This window comes from Salvelinus fontinalis, chromosome 15 (assembly GCF_029448725.1).
Source record: "Salvelinus fontinalis isolate EN_2023a chromosome 15, ASM2944872v1, whole genome shotgun sequence".
NCBI classification, from domain to species: domain Eukaryota; kingdom Metazoa; phylum Chordata; class Actinopteri; order Salmoniformes; family Salmonidae; genus Salvelinus; species Salvelinus fontinalis.
The window spans coordinates 23,402,593-23,419,629 of NC_074679.1; the positions used below are offsets into that span (position 1 = coordinate 23,402,593).

At 42.6% G+C, this 17,037-nt stretch overlaps 2 protein-coding genes across 2 annotated transcripts; both read left to right on the forward strand.

Moving 5' to 3' along the window:
• The first annotated feature begins 522 nt into the window (after nucleotides 1-522).
• LOC129812144 (oligodendrocyte transcription factor 3-like) lies at nucleotides 523-2,056 on the forward strand. The gene has a single exon (XM_055864066.1). The coding sequence runs from the start codon at nucleotides 859-861 to the stop codon at nucleotides 1,624-1,626; it is 768 nt and encodes a 255-aa protein (XP_055720041.1). The 5' UTR covers nucleotides 523-858; the 3' UTR covers nucleotides 1,627-2,056.
• Nucleotides 2,057-5,045: 2,989 nt separating this feature from the next.
• LOC129811575 (BSD domain-containing protein 1-like) lies at nucleotides 5,046-15,957 on the forward strand. Its single transcript, XM_055862996.1, has 11 exons — nucleotides 5,046-5,262; nucleotides 5,907-5,970; nucleotides 6,215-6,331; nucleotides 6,922-7,089; nucleotides 7,996-8,050; nucleotides 8,424-8,539; nucleotides 11,348-11,416; nucleotides 12,818-12,902; nucleotides 13,028-13,594; nucleotides 14,147-14,250; nucleotides 14,368-15,957. Exons 1-11 carry the CDS (start codon nucleotides 5,252-5,254, stop codon nucleotides 14,395-14,397), a joined length of 1,386 nt encoding a protein of 461 aa, XP_055718971.1. The 5' UTR covers nucleotides 5,046-5,251; the 3' UTR covers nucleotides 14,398-15,957.
• The last annotated feature ends 1,080 nt before the right edge of the window (nucleotides 15,958-17,037 follow it).

The window sequence follows — 17,037 nt, forward strand, 5'->3', positions numbered from 1 at the left end:
ACGTACGTGTGAATACCTGCTTGCTCTAGTTAAAAACCTTTACTGCTATGGGCCAAATCAGGGTCACACAGAGTGTTTCTTGGTAGTCAAACAAATCTACTTTGGAACAAAAGTATACACCTCACACTCATGGTTATTATAGTCTTTCATTTTGAGGTTGCATTCCAATTTGACACTTTATATACATCACAGAAGACTGAAATATAACAAAGCCGTTTGACATAGAAACACCGGATTTTCTGCATCTTTTAAAAAATAATGTTAATTAATTATGAAAAACTTGAATAACATTCCACCCACGAGGCCACTAGGTCATTTAATTGCAGGGAAGGGCTACTGTGTATGAGATGATCAGAAGAAGGTAAAGAGATGATGGGGAGTTAAACGTGGGTGTGGGTGTAGGGAGGTGGGGGCTGTAAGGGCGGGGGGGGGGGGGGGGGGGGGGGGGGGGGGGGGGGCTGCAAGGGGTGAAATTGTGTCCCTTCTGCAATTGGCTGCGAGTCTAAATGTCTCATTATGCGCCTCATTGTTCCTTTGTTGGGGTTGGGGGTATAAATTCACTCCTGTAGGACTGCAGGGGGACAGACCCCCGACGAGAACCAGACACAGCCTGCGCCTGCTGTATCTAGCTATCTACTGAACACTGACAGAAGTGACAGTGAGAGAGCATCGGCCCTCAGGGAACTGTGAGCTTTCGTACTCAGACAACAGAGAGTGAAGAAAGATCCAGCTTTGTGTTTTTTCTTTTCAAGAACTTTTCACGAACATCTTTGGCTCTAACCTCAGTTGCTTTGTGGTTTTAGTGGTTTTTTTCCACTTTCGTGTTTTACATTTATTTTCTAAACATCATCTGTTGAGATGGACTCTGACGCTGGCTCCAACTCCAGCCGCTCCTCATCTCCAGATCTGGTGGTGGATGACTCCATGGGCAGCTTCTTCTCCAACAAGATGTTCCAAGCCTACTGCCGGGAGGAGGGGGCAGCCAGGGCCGCTGGGCAGGGCAGGACTGACCGCTGTGCTGGGGGAGGCAAGAGCAAGACCCGGGTTGACCTCAAAGAGGGTGACGTGCAGGACCTGAGGCTGAAGGTGAACGGCAGGGAGAGGAAGAGGATGCACGACCTGAACCAGGCCATGGACGGCCTGAGAGAGGTCATGCCCTATGCCCAGGGGCCCTCCGTCCGCAAGCTCTCCAAGATCTCCACACTGATGTTGGCCCGTAACTACATCCTCATGCTGTCCAGCTCCCTGGAGGAGATGAAGAAGCTGGTGGGGGACGTGTATGGAGGTGGTGGTTCCCAGAGTCGCACTAGCCACCGTCGGATCAACCCTCCGGCCCCCACAGCTCACCTCCCCCTACACCCCCTGGCCCAGTCCCTGCACTCCCTGGTGGGTAGCACGGCCTCGGCTCTCCACCACCCTTCGCCTCTCCCGGCTCCAGCCCCACATTCACCACCCTCTGCAAGCTACCTGGGCTTCCACCATGCACCCGTACAGAGCCTGCTGAAAGACCCTCTCCACCTAGCCAGCTCCTACAGGCACTTTCCTGGTATGCCCTGTCCCTGCTCGCTCTGCCAGCCTCTACCAACCACTGCATCCACCCTGCATAGCTTTTCCATGGGCAAGTGAGCAGGTGACACCCAGGACTGAGCTCTGTAGTTGAGGCCCAGTGCCCACCCCAGGACTAAGTAGTGGACTGAGGACTGAGATAAATTGTTGGTTGAACTGTAAAAAAACATTGGTAACCCCCAGGACCTGTACATATTTTGTATATATCTTCTATTGAGTATGCCGCTGCTATTTTTCTAAATTACATTCCTTGATTATATTGAAAACATTTAAATGCACACACAGAAACACTTAGATAATTTAAGCCAGATAATTTGGTTATGCTTTGCTTTTCATACTGTTGTTCTTGAAGCTCTTTTTTTAATGTAACAGCGATAATATCTGCTATTGCTATTCAATATTGGAAATTCAGTGTTACTGAAACAAATGACAAAGATGGAAAGTGCTGTGTCCTTCTGCAGGTGTCTTATTTTCCTAAATTAAACCTTTAAAAAAATATATTTTTCTGCTGTTTTACTTGAGACATAAATAGATGTAAATCTATTTACATCTGTTTACATTTTATTTGCATGTGTTTCGGCATGTCTTTTATCTTTCTCATTTTGAAACAGGCTACGTAGCACTACAACAGTAAAACACAAAGAACGATATCCCCATCAGTTTACCATCACTGTGGACAGCATGTATTTTAGGGTCTCTCGATGGTACACCCAGGGGGGTGCAGTAGTTAGCGGTGCTGAGCAGGGTAGGGGAGGGGTTGGAGATGAGAAGTCTACCCTGAGCTAAAGAGAGAGAGAAGGGCCAGACAATGCAATGCTGCAGAGGGAGGCTGAATATGGCACTCTGAGCTCTGGGATCATCCATCTTCACCTCAACAGGGTGTGGGAGATGAAAGGGCAGTGCGGGCGCCAGGACGGCGCGTCACTTTTGTCTGGCGCAGGCAGGGGACAGAGCTGTGGCCCTCTCATCTATGGGCCAGAGTATTTGTCACTGTCCCTGTATTCATACCTAGGACACATCAGAATAATAAAAGTAAATATGTGCTGTTTTTACTTAGGATGTTTCAACGTAAGAATACACACCAAGTCTCATATGGCACTATTGCAATTTCAAGTGTTTTGAAAAACAACAGATCAAAACAGAGGATATCAACGTTTTTGTTTTTCAGTGTTTAAAAGATCAAGAAAGATCTATCTTCATGAAATCAATGATATTTTAAAACTTTATAGTCAATGATTGACAAACTATACCAAACACTTCAGAACAATGACATATGTGGGATGGATGACACAGACGTGTATTTACTCAAACCCACAACAATGGCTCACCCTCACTTAGCAACAAATCAAGCGTGTAAAATACATGCTTATCCTCCCATGGCTGACGGATGAGGTCGAGATCAGGGGAGAAATAAAGAGATGTAACTCCTCAGTCCCCCTTCAACCCCCTTCTCCATGAGAGCTCTGAATAGAGCTGGACAATAGCCATGCACGGGACACAAAGACCGGGGGAGGCCAAGCTCTCGTGCCTGGGACACAGGCCCCCTCCATTCAATCTACATTTCATCATGGTAACAAGCGCTGTTGGGCCAAAAGGCCTGACACATCGCCCGCCACAAAGGCGGTTAGCTCTAATTTATGGGGCTATTGACACTGTAAAGAACCCCTGTCAGTACTCTGGGACTGTCAGCTGTGGGACGTCCCAGTGGGGGGAGGCAGCTGCCAGCCTAGCCCGGGGAGGGGCCTTCTGTGGTGGGGACAGGCGCTCCGGCATCACCTGGTCCCTGGTCCCCTGACACTTGGATCCTGGGTCCTCCCACTAGGCCCCCCTTTATTTGGGCACAGGTGGGAATGGGAAGCAGAACACATTGTGGGGATTAGTGGGGTCGGCCTCCCTTTGGTGTTCTCCCTCCTTTAGGTGGATAATTAGGGACATTGACTTGTGCAAAGCTGGTGTTTCCTGATCGTTAGCAGATGGTGTTAACCCACGGAGCAGCAGCAGCAGGATGGAGAGGGTGCGGGAGTGTGTGAGGGTGTGAGGGTGTGTGTCTGTGTGGTGTGCAATTGATATGCATCTTAAATCATACAATACTGACAGTGCCTTTCTGCGCCATTATGACCAGCCACTGTTGTCATCATAGTGCTTTTACCATATGCTGACCTGTTATGTGCTGCCTGAAGTATATACAGTATGTTGGGAGCATATGCTGTGAATATGCAACCACGTTTAGGGCAATCCACATCAAACACATATAACATTGGATGTGTGAATGTAAAAGGGCTTTAAATGTGAAGGTTTTGTCATGTTCAATGACTGCAGGCATATTTCTACGTTACCATGAACAGCTTGTCCATTAAAAATGACAGTCAAAAACAAAATATAAATATTAGGGGCAAAAACATTCCAAAATTCAACAGCTTTTTCAGTAGAAAGAAAAATACCTGAAAGCGACACAATACACTGCAGCATCAAAGAAAATAAAAGTCTCACGTTTTTTCAAATGAGTGGAGAGTAAAGACTGCGTAGTCAGAATTTCCATTATTGTATGCAGTAGTCATGATCATGATAGCTGATGGCCCCCACCCCATAGACACAGATGGATGAGTTAACAGGAGGGAACGCTAATCAATGGAAGGGTGTGTGTTACCCTGGGCTCAGCAGTAGACAGGATCGACAGCGTTAATTAGGGAACTGAAGGAGCCAATTAAGGGGATTGAGGGTCTGGATAGGAGAGACATATTGGAGAACATACGCACACATTGTGCTGCATCTGGATACAGGGGATCTTCAATTAGGGGAGAGCTCTCTTCCAGAAGCCTGCAGCCTGACCTTTTTACTATCAGTTCAGTAAAGTCGGGATCCCTTCACCCTGCATACTGATGAGGGAGAAAACACAGCTGGGATAGGGTCAACAACCCACTGGTCTGGGAATTAATGTAGACCCATTAAAGATCGAGTCACATGCGGGCGGATTTGATTACTAATCATGTGGCTAGGTGAGTTAAATCTTATAATGTGTTGCTTCATTACCTACCTACAACAAAATAGATACATTTTCAGACCTCTCTCTAGGAGAGAGTGCTATTGACTGGCAAGCCACACTTTACATTATTTATAATACTGAACAAGCTCAAACTATTTAAAAATGATAGGCTATAGACCATGAACATTTTCAGAAACCTTTTAAAAAGTAATTACATAATGTGCATCCCATTAAAATGTGTGATACAAACTTTGAAAGGGCATAATTAGCCAAATATGCAAACCTATAACAACTGGCTCAGCCCTAAAAGCTTATTCTGAAATATTTTGATAACTCTCATTTTAGCTGGATTTGATAATAAATACAAGTGGGTGCAAGGTTGGTGTTCAATTATGATACATTTATAAGGAGAATTTGAACGCAATGTTAGATTTAGTTTTCATAAAGTTATTGCACCAGCAATAACGCGAAGCTTGATCCTTTGCAGATACCGTAGTCCTAAAGAAATGTCCAAGAGCGTAGCTAGCTAATAGCTAACAGAATTAATTTGGAAAATAATAACAATATATTTTACATCAGCTATCTATCCTCAAACTGTATTTACTAGAAGCAGATACAAATTGAAAAACTGCCTTTTACAAGCTTCTTCCTCATTCAATGGGGTCAGAGTTCAGTAAATATTGGTGATGTCATGGTCTGAAGATGGCTGAAGGGTGAGTGTGAAGTCGCAAAATAGTTTTTGTTTTATAAATTAACCCTCGTAATATATCCCACTCTCAGCATGTTTTTCTTTCATGTAATATATTCCTCCCTTCATATTTAGCTATTGCCACATTCATCTATTTCAAAAGGATGCAATCAGTTGCTTTGTCTGTTCTCGAGTCAATCGGGTTTTGTTTACCAAAAATATTGCACCAGCTGTTTAGCTCGATGGCTAGCTGGCAGTGGCTAGCAAACTGTTTGCTGCCTAATCGCGGAGACAGACGTATTAATAGTGTGTTGTAAATATTAACAGTGATTGGGACAAATACAGTTCCATGGTTTCCACCGTAGCTTTGTTCGCTATCTAGCTAGCAAGCTAACAGCTAATGCAAATTCACTGGTGTTGGTTAGCAATTCAGCTAAGCTGGCTAGATTGTTATCAAATACGACATAGTTTCCTAAGAACGCGAAGCGAGCCGAACATCTCTGTCGGCGCCATCATACCAGAGTGTATGCGCACTGTCATCCTGCCTGACCTGGTCGTTAATGGCCTAGCTAAATAGTTATATAGCTAAAATGTAAGATATGCGTTTCACCATTAGTACCTGTTGATCACGTTTTAATACTCTGTCATCACTATGTCTCTTTACTTCAGAGAAAGCTGTGAAGGTTGGTGGGGAGGCTGGCTTCAACAAAGCTTCCAGGCCGTCAAAGATAAGGTAGACATCCATGCTAGCCTGCACGGATCCCCAGATGATCTCTCCAGTATCATAATGAGCCGCAAACTATTGTGTTATGTTCTGTGCATCAAAAAGGCTAATTTAATGTCTTCAATATGACTCATTATAAAACAAGGTGAAAATCAATATCCTTGTGGCATCCAAGTACACTGATAATGCAGACATATTACTGTACTCTGTTTGCACTTGTCAATGTAACTCCAACATTTTATTGTTTTTGCAGTCATCAGAGGCATATGAATTTATAAAGCGTGACCTGACAGAGTTCTCCAACGTGGTGCAACATGACGCTGCGTGTTCCATCGTGGCCACAGCAAGTGCCGTTAGAAGCAAACTAGCGGTAGGCCATTTGGTTCTTTACTAGTTTCATGTTTTAATGTCACGTGCAAGTAAAGTGAAATGTCTTTCTTGCTAGTTCTAAACCCAACAATGCAGTAATCAATAAAAATGTAACACTAAAGGTAACATAAGGTAGAGCAGAACCACACGAGAAATAGAAATAACTAGAACATGAGAAAGTAAACAAACATACTATATACAGGGTCAGTTCCAGTACCATATTTATAATGTGCAGGGATACTGGAGTGACAGAGGTAGATATATATAGGGGTAAGGTGACCAAGCATCAGAAGATATGGTAAACAGAGTAGCAGCAGTGTATATGATGATTGTATGTGAGTTGGTGTGTGTAGAGTCAGTATAAATGTATATGTGTGTGAGCAAATGATGGAGTGAGTGTTGGCGTGTATAGGGCCCTGTGAGTGCAGAGACAATGCAACAAATAAATACAAGGGTCAACTCAGGCTGTGTAGCCATTTTGTTAGCTATAGGTCATAGTGACCCATATTAGATAAGTTCGAATGAATTACCACTTGGTTATTTATAGGCATACGTCCTGACTGGTATGTCACCTGTCCCACTTTGTTTCAGGTGGAGGGCTCCTCTGATACCACAGAGAAGGTGAAGAAGAGCCTGTCCAGTTTCTTAGGAGTGATAACAGACACCCTCGCTCCTCCCCAGGACATGACCATCGACTGTGATGTCATCACGCTAGTGGCAACTCCAGCAGGCACCACAGAGGTGTATGACAGCACCAAGGTGAGTATGTTAATACTGTGTTCAGCTTATCACTATGACAGTGTGATTAAAAAAATTAAGGACTAGTTGCCATGCTGTTTTACATTTACTGCTAATATACCAGAATGTTTCTCAGAAAGGATGTGTTAACATCATGTGTTATAATTTTTCCCCAATCTGTTCAAACATGTAAGAGTGGTCAGGTTTACAAGTGTTACTGAGCTCCAGAGTAGAGGATGGTTAATCCACAGGATTTAGCTTTAGCCCTAAAATACGCAGATCAAAGAAATCAAAATGTATTTTTATATCAAAATATATATATATATTCTTTTGAGCCTGTAATCGAACGCACAAATGCTGATGCTCCAGATACTCAACTAGTCTAAAGAAGGCCAGTTTTATTGCTTCTTTAATCAGAACTACTGTTTTCAGCTGTGCTAACATCATTGCAAACGGGTTTTCTAATGATCAATAAGCCTTTTAAAATGATGAACTTTGATTAGCTAACACAACGTGCCATTGGAACACTGGAGTGATGGTTGCTGATAATGGGCCTATGTAGATATTCCATAAAAAATCTGCCGTTTTCAACTACAATAGTGATTTACAACATTAACAATGTCTACACTGTATTTCGGGTCAACTTGATGTTATTTTAATTGACAAAAAATGTGCTTTTCTTTCAATAACAAGGACATTTCTAAGTGACCCCAAACTTTTGAACGGTAGTGTATATATTGATATGTAACTGTTAAAAGACAATAGTTTACAGCATATTGAATATATTAGGCTATTGTTAGCATTAGCATAACGTTATCAATATACTAAACAAACAAAATACGGTCTCTTTTTGTTGCAATACTAGATATCAGAACACATGTTATGTCACATGATCATTTGAGTTACAGTGTGTGTTTTGTTCCCTAGGCTCGTCTCTACAGTCTGCAGGCTGACCCTGCTACATACTGCAATGAGCCTGATGGTGAGGCAGTACACATGCTTCTTTTCTATCTGTCTTCACTATTTTCATTAAAGAAAAAGGTCATGTGCCATGTAACGTCACTAACCCGGCTTCATTCCCTCAAAACATAAAAAAGCCATCAGAATGGCAATGACAAAGGGACTTAAGACCATATAATTACTCATTCTACTCTACCCTAACTGTCCTCAGCTGCACTCCAATACTTTATAAATCATGGTCAAAATCAACTCCTATTACAATGAATGCAAATAACTTGGCAGGACAAGACATGGGTAGTTTGGACTTCTGTGCCACTTATTTTCATGCAGTTGTTAAACGGTCATGAAAATATTGTTTTTGTGTTTTTAATTGTGTGTCCTGTGTTCTGTCCCAGGTTCCCTAGAGCAGTTTGATGCGTGGCTCTCCAGCTTCAGCCTGGAGGAGAGGAAAGGAGAGATCTCCGACCTCCTGGTCAACACCCCCTCTATCAGGGCCCTTTACACCAGAATGGTACACTTTCTAATAGGGTTGGGCCAAATTACAATATGTTAATTTATTAATAATGATTGACAGCCGTTGTCAATGGTGACAACATCGTGATGTGACAGACAATGGTTTATCCTATTTGAACCTGACTGGTGCCGCACAGTAGGCCTAACTGACTCGGGCAGCGCATGAATGACATTCTGAGTAATTCAATAAATATGCTATATAGGCCTTCAGAATGCAAGAAAGGAATGTAGGCTAGACAGAGTGAGGAATTTCACCAAAGCTTTGCAAAATGTCCAGTCAGAAAGAATTGTTTCTCTCACTTTGTCAGATGCGTGGGCCTTATAGCCTAAATCTATAAAACATTTATAACGGACACCTTAACTATATAGTGTTTAGCTGTTTTCAAAAACATAGGGTAGCCTTGTCTCGCCATTCATTATGAATATGACTTTGGGCTAGTACGCTTTTATCGTTTTATGCATGCAAGCTTTCTCGATCAAACAATTCATTAATCTGACAGAGTTCCATCTCAAAGTTGTTTGAATAGTCTAAAAACATAAGGTAGCCAGTGGACTAATAATGAGAGAGAACAAACAATATCAGTGGACTATAAAAAATGGAATGAAAAGTTTAAGCTTATTAAGAAAGAAATTATCTGTGCGGGGCCCACAGAAGCAACCAGGGTCAACGCCCTTCACAAAGCACGTCGACAGGTCTCCCACAAGGTCCAAAACGGGGCCCCGAACCAGCAACCTATCAGCCACCGGCCCAAGCTCCCAACCGCCAGGCCACCAGCCCTCCAAGATCCCTCCCCCACAGTTCCCTGAGAGCTGCCCCTCAACCCCCCCCCAGAAAATAAAAATTATATTACCCACCCCCAAGACCCCCCCAAGCCAAAACAAAATACATCAAGGACAACAAAAATCATAACAGCAAGGCCAACTGAATACATTTGAGTGCATTTATGGCACTATTTACATGTGTGTGCGTTTGAATGAGAGTGTGTGTATATGCATGTGTACACGAGTACAAACACCTGCACGGCATCAGCCTTAGGCAAACAAGCATTAGATATAAAAACATTGCCCACCCAGTGTCATTCAAACATACTTTTTGTTGTTTTATTTTGACTTTATTTTTTATCTTTGTCCGTCGTTCTATCCCCCGCCCAGCAACTCCACTCCCACTTGTCTCCAATTCCACATCCCAACCCTCAGCTTCCCTCAGCCCATCCCACCTATCTCTGCTGGCCACCCTCTTCGGATTTCTATGCACCATATATCTTTCAACTGTGCTGTGATGTTTAACATACAATTTGAATCTATCTAATTGAATAGAATCCACAAATTGTGAGTTAAAGATAAATACTTTCAATGAAACTATTAGTAATTGACTGACCAGTTCTCCCAACAATTCTATTTCTAGGGTAAATTTTAGGTTAATGTTATGCATTTTCAGCCATTCCTGAACCTGAGACCAGAAACAGGCTACTTGAGGGCAATACCAAAACAAATGGTCTATTGATTCTGTATCCTCACAAAAAAATCTGCTGAGCTGCGATGACTATATGCTCCAAATATTCAACATTTTTCAACAAAAAATGAACACAATAAAATAACAATAACAAGGCTATATACAGGGTTACCGGTCCCGAGTCCGTGTGCGGGGGTACAGGTTAGTTGAGGTAATTTGTAGGTAGTCGTAAAGTGACTATGCATAGATAATAAACAGCAAGTAGCAGCAGTGTTAAAAACAAAGGGGGGGGGGGGGGGGGGGGGCGTCGTCAATGTAAATAGTCTGGGTGGCCAATTGATTAATTGTTCAGCAGTCTTATGGGTTGGGGGTAGACGCTTTGGATAAGTGAAGCTTTTAGAGAGAGGTTTAGTGCTTTTCGATTTAGTAATCTCAACCCACCTAGTTTATATTCATTGTATAGTTAGGCACGCTTTATCTTGTCTGGTTTAGCAACCCAGATAAAGCAAAATATTTTTTGCTCATATGATTTGAAAAACAAATCATCAGGAGTAGGCAACGCCATAAGTGAGTAAACTGAGATATGACTAAGGAGTTAATCAGGGCAATTTTTCCATAAATAGACAGGTATTTACCTCTCCATGGTTGCAGGATCTTGTCTATTGTTATAAGTTTTCTATTGAAATTCATTGTAGAGAGCTCATTTATATATTTTGTGATATGCATACCAACTATGTCTACTTCACCGTCAGCCCATTTTATTGGTAAACTGCAGGGTAATGTAAAAGTTATATTTTAAAAAATATATATATATATTGTACACTTATCATAATTAGGTTTTAGTCCAGAGTCCAGAAAAGTTATCTAGATCTTCAATGAGACATTGCAAGGATCTAGCTTGCAGACTTAATATAAAACTTGATTCATCGGCATACATGGACACCTTTGTTTTTAAGCCTTGGATTTCTTATCCACCCAATGATTTATAACCTAACTCTTACTGCAGTAAGACAGCCCGTTCATCTTCAGTTGACTGTCACTTTGCTCCATCATGTGCACGAGTCACACACACACACCTGTTCCATGCTGAAACTCCACCAGAAAGGAATATTAGAAAATATTTGCCTGCACTTAGCGTCTTCCCAGGCTTTCAGCATTATCTTTAGTCATATTTTATATTTGTTTATTTTTTTGTTGGCCAATACCAGCATACATCACAATGTTTTATGAGTACATAATCACGATAGGACAAAGGTTGACATCGCCCAACCCTACTTGTTCAGACCTTATTTCATAGAAGTTAATAACTTTTTTAAATGCTCTGTGTGTAAGAGTAAGTATTTTCATCCATAGGTGCCAGCAGCTGTAGCTCATTCTGAATTCTGGCAGCGGTATTTCTACAAAGTCTTTCAGTTGGACCAGGTAATTCACTCACTTTTTTTTGTTTTGTTACTGGCATGTATAGCTCTCATGAACCATCATGCAACCTCTTCTATCAGAATCACATGTTAGAATGTAAACTGCGCCCCTGCTGGCCAGAGTAGAGCCCGATATTATACGTAGGGTTAGGGCCGGGTAGTGGCTGTTTTTTCATCAATAACTAGGGTACGGGCAGGGCTTGGGTATCACGAAAGAGGATTTAGAGGCTCCCGAGTGGCGCAGAGGTTTAAATGGAAAGGCAAAGGGGGTTACCTAGTCAGTTGTTCAACTGAATGTATTCAACTGAATGTATTCAACTGAAATGTGTCTTCTGCATTTAACCCAACCCCTCTGCCCAGGGAACAGTGGGTTAACTGCCTTGCTCAGGGGCAGAAAGGCACTGCATCTCAGTAATAGAGGCGTCACTACAGACCCTGGTTCGATTCCAGGCTGTGTCACAACTGGCCGTGATTGGGAATCTCATAGAGCGGCGCAGAATTGGTCCAGCTTCGTCCGAGTTAGGGTTTGGTCGGGGTAGGCCGTCATTGTAAATAAGAATTTGTTTTTAACCAACTTGCCTAGTTAAATGAAGGTTAAATAAAATACAAATAAATTAATCACTAACATTTTGAAGCTGAGCCATTTGCTTGTGCTGCGCAGTACAGTGATATCTGACTAAGATCATAACATTGTCAGAAGTGCTTCAACCTCATCAAAAACAAGACAGGAGAGATTATTTCACAGAAATAATAATATTCCTTGAGTGTTGTCAGTTTAGAGTGACGAATAGTAGCGAACAGCTAACTGCTCTCTGTCTCGTCAGTGAGCAGAGCAGCCCAAGCGGAGCCATTGCTATGGATACTCAGAGCTCCGTGAGCAGCTAATGAATTTACTAACGGAGGAAGTTATTTTTGACTTCGGGCCGAGAGGGCCTTATATTTGGCAGAGTCAATCGGGCCTGGGTAGAGTAAGGGTTGAACGTAGCGTGCATGGGTAGGGCTTTGGCTTACAATTAATGCCTGTGCAGGGCTCTACCTCAGAGCTTTGGTAGCATAGTAGACACTTGGAAAACTAATCTTGACACCCAGAACCAAATCTCCCACTATTTGATTTTGATTCGGACGCTTTCCCGTGTGTCCTAACAAAGCCCAGGTCCCCTCTTCCAAAGCTCATTACAATCCTCTCCCTCCCTTTCTGGAAAGTACACGTGTTTTTATGATATTTTGTGTGCTGCATGCTGACAAAATGGAGGTATCAGACAATGTATTCGGTGCAACTATTTCACAGGTAAGCTATGTTTATTAGAGAATTTCCCACTTCATATCATCACCTTATCCGATAAATAGACACACTAACAAGCTGGTAGTGTTTTGCTGATGGGTTACTAATGTGACTGACCACCAGGAGGAGGCCAGGCGACTGGCCTTGAAGCAGAGAGCAGAGCAAACTACCCACACAGAGGCTCTGGGCTGGGAGGAGGAGGATGAAGGTATGTTGGATAGGGAATTTCACAATGGGGAAATGTCTTCTGTGAGATGTGACCTGAAAGAAGTCAGTCAGACTAGTACAGGTCTGTCTCGTGACTCACTGTTTTCTCCCTTATTTCTACCCCAGATGACTTCCTTGGCGCCACGTCTTCATCTCGCCTGGACTTCACGCCCCCATTGGACGACCCTACTACCCAACTGTCCCCACTTACACCAGTCACAATGGCGACGACCCCACTCAGCCCCATCCCGTCTCCGAGCGGGGAGCGCTCCTCTCCCCTCTCCCTGAGCAGCGACAGCGGCAGCCTGCCCACCCAGGTGGAGGTGAGACCAGCCAGGCCACAGCCTGTAGTCGTGGAGCTGTCCCAGAAATTCAACAAGTCCAGCCTGGAGGAGAGAAAGCCAGAGGGGCAGCAGGAGGAGGAGAAGAGGGTTCAGTTAGAGGCCCCAGCCCAGCCTGAGCCCACAGAGAAGGCTACAGCTGAGAGAATAACAGTCCAGGCCCCAGCTACCACAGTCCAGGCCCCAGCTACCACAGTCCAGGCACCAGCTACCACAGTCCAGGCACCAGCTACCACAGTCCAGGCCCCAGCTACCACCATCAGACCAGAGACAGAGGGGCCCCAGGACCTGAGGGTGTTTGAGCTCAACTCTGATAGTGGGAAGTCTACACCTTCAAACAATGGCAAGAAAGGTAAAAGGACATTCTATTCAGTCATTGGTGTGACTGTGGTAACAGGGTTTGATTGAATAGGGTCTAAGCTGTTCATCAAATCAAAATCAAACACATTTTTATTTGGCACATGCGCCGAATACAACGTGTAGATTTACCATGAAATGCTTACATATGAGCCCTTTCCCAACAATGCAGAGTTAAAAGTAAGAAACAGTTATAATTAGTAAATAAGAAGGGGAAAAAATGGAAACGGTAACACAATAAAACAACAACAACCAGGGAATACATAAGAAGTACTGATACAGAGTCAATGTGCAGGGGTACGACGTAGTTGAGGTAATATTTACATGTAGGTAGGAGTAAAAGTGACTAGGCAATCAGGATAAACAGAATAGCCGTGTGTGTGTGTGTGTGTGTGTCATCAATATGCATGTGTGTGTGTGTTGGAGTGTCAGTGTAGTATGTGTGGGTAAAGTTCAGTGAGTGTGCATAGAGCCAGTGCAAGAATAGTATTCTAGAAGAGTGTTAAGTGGTCCCATCTGACCCTGTGCTTCACCCTGACCCCTGCAGGGTCCAGCACAGATGTCAGTGAGGACTGGGAGAAGGACTTTGACCTGGACATGACAGAAGACGAGGTCCAGATGGTGCTCTCTAGAGTTGAGGCTACAGGAGAGGTGGGCAATAAATACAAATGTTCCTGTTGCATTTCTTCTAACCCCAAACTGTAACAAAAAAGAACATGCCTAGTTAGTTCAATTATGTTGAACTCAATGAACTGTTTTATTTTTCAGCTGGAGGAGAACTGGGAGAACTGGAACTGATTGCTGTGGCGTACTGTTTCTATCCCGCCATTAAAGCCAGTTCTCGGCAGACGAACCATGCTTAACGTGTTTTACCTCTGTCCATGCCGTCACCGTGTCACGTTTGTTCGTAGGGGAATGTCCCTTTGGTTTGGACCATGTTGCTGAAGGCTAGCATAGCAATGGCAATCCAAGACAATAAGGTTAGAGCCAAGGCACCATCAGCTGTCAGTTTGTGCATATAGGTTTCAATGCTGATTTACTCAGTCTTTTTGGTTATTTCTTGAAAGCTGCTGCTCTCCCTCTATCTTCTGAAATGCCATTAAGTACATGTAAATTGTTGCTAGTGAACTTCTTCAAAGTTCTGAGTGGTGGGAATTATTACTTCACTTTAGGCTGAAGAATAGCCATAAAACTGTAACGCTGCTTATCACCTTTCATGAGATTAAATTCTTCGTGTGATTTATTGAATGGTGAATATATTGATTTAAACATTTTTTTATATATATTTTTTTCCCCCTCAAGTGATTTACTAACTCGTCTATCTTATGCAAGTGAATATTCATAAGGGAACATATTTTGGCCTTTATAGAGAGCATTCATTTTGGATTCACTCCCAACCCTAGATACATATGACCTTGACAGACAAGTGATAGTGTGAACAAGATATCCAAACGTTTTGTCACAGATCTGAGTTGTGCATTTGCCATTCTGTCTGTTTTCATCCCTGCCCTGCTAAGTAATTGACATGAACATATCAGTTCTTCTGTGACCTCCAGGGGCCACGTTTCCGCTTTATTTCCTGTCTCTGCTACAATAATCTATTATTCGATCAGTGCACGTCTAATATTATTCTGGATGGGTAAGGGTCTCATTTATTGTCAATCGTCAAAAGAGAATATGAAAATGATGCAATAAAGAGCCTGCAAAATGTTTCAGGTGTCATGGTGCCAGAGTATTGGGCTTGGATGTCTGAGGAGGTATGGCCTGTTGTCATGTTATTTCTGATGTAAAATAATTAATGAGATCCCACAGCCTGCTTAGTATGGACATATAGACTGCACAATAGCTCTGAGTATGGAGTTGCAGAGAGCCAAGAGGAAATGAGGGCTTTGTCTGCTTGATTTATTTAACAATACAGTATAGACTAGCTTCATTCTGCACTATCGCTTCATACTATTCTGCTATTTTATTGTCATAATTGTCTTGATCAGTGTAAACCGTGGCCAAGACTCAAAGCATAACGATTTAGTGTATAGATCTCTACAATTACTGCTTTTCATGTGAATGTTATTTCTCTGAGCATTGTTTTGCATGTCAGTGCAATCACTTATGCAAACTGTTGTACAGCAGGTGTACTGTTTTAAGTTGTAAGGTCGCTTACTAGCTTGTAGTTGCTAAAGGAATTACCTGTTTATAATGAATTGATTGATATGTTGCATGTCTCAAGTTATCTATGTATTTCATGTTAATACATATATTTACACTTTAAACAATATGTTTAAAGCTGTTCATTTTAGGCAATTATATTTTTCTCTATTTTTCAAATGATCATTGTCATTAAAAAGAGTATCATGTAAATGAATAGTCAATGTGAGTTGGATTTCCAAAAAAAGATCATGTTCCTAATAGGCACACTTGTAGAAAAAAAAAAGCTAAAGTGGAGTTTGACTCCCAGCTTTCGCTGGGTTTCTAGAATATGATTGCTGCTGAAATGTGAACTCATCAAGAGCTGAATGTTCAGGGCAGCATCTTTGCCATTATGTTGGCACACACCTTGCCAAGGTAACGTCGTAAATTAGACCGGTGTCATCATTCTGTTTTTACGCACCACATGGAAGGTTGACAATTTATTGAGGATGAAAGTTTAATTTCCTTTCGCGGGAAAATATAAAGTTTGATTACCGTGTAAAAAAGGTAAGTACATCAGTAAACCCTAAGCAACTAGCATATTAATCATAGTTGTAGCCTAAACGTGTCAAATCCTACAAACCACATGACTTGTAGAGATTGAACAGGGACCACTACCAGACTAAGTTTACAAGAAGAGTTCGCTGCCCGGTGAGCCATATAGCTGTAATAAACGTATTTTTTTGCAGCAAAGACATACCAAGCAATGTCCCGCCATCTCGGTAATTAGGCCTTCATAGTCTACAGTCCTAGTAGGCCACAAATCAGACATTCAACAATTCAAAAATGTCAAGAGAGCAAGTTTTTTTCTTCTCACTGATAGCCAGCTGCATAGGTGTCCAGGGTAACCACTGCCTGGTCATTTGGCGTGATGAGGCATGTGTAGAGTCCAATGTGAGCGAGGCCTCGCAAAGCACCGAGAACTGAGTAGGGAGGCCGACCAGCTTGCCTGTAAAGGGAGAACGTAGCAGTTCAATTGCCGGTGCTACAAATGTGAGAACTACTGTATAATTAGGGGACATTGGCATTTAAACCGAACCAACCATTATCCTTTGTTTAACAGTTTTTTCTTATGTATTTATGTAGTTGTATTGATTTCTGCCTGGTATGGCTAGGTACCATAGAGTGACCCCAGCATCGGCCGGGGTAGGCCGTCATTGTAAATAAGAATGTGTTCTTAACTGACTTGCCTAGTTAAATAAAGGTATTAAAATGCTTAGGATGTTTATTTTAAAGTAAGCCACCGTGTGG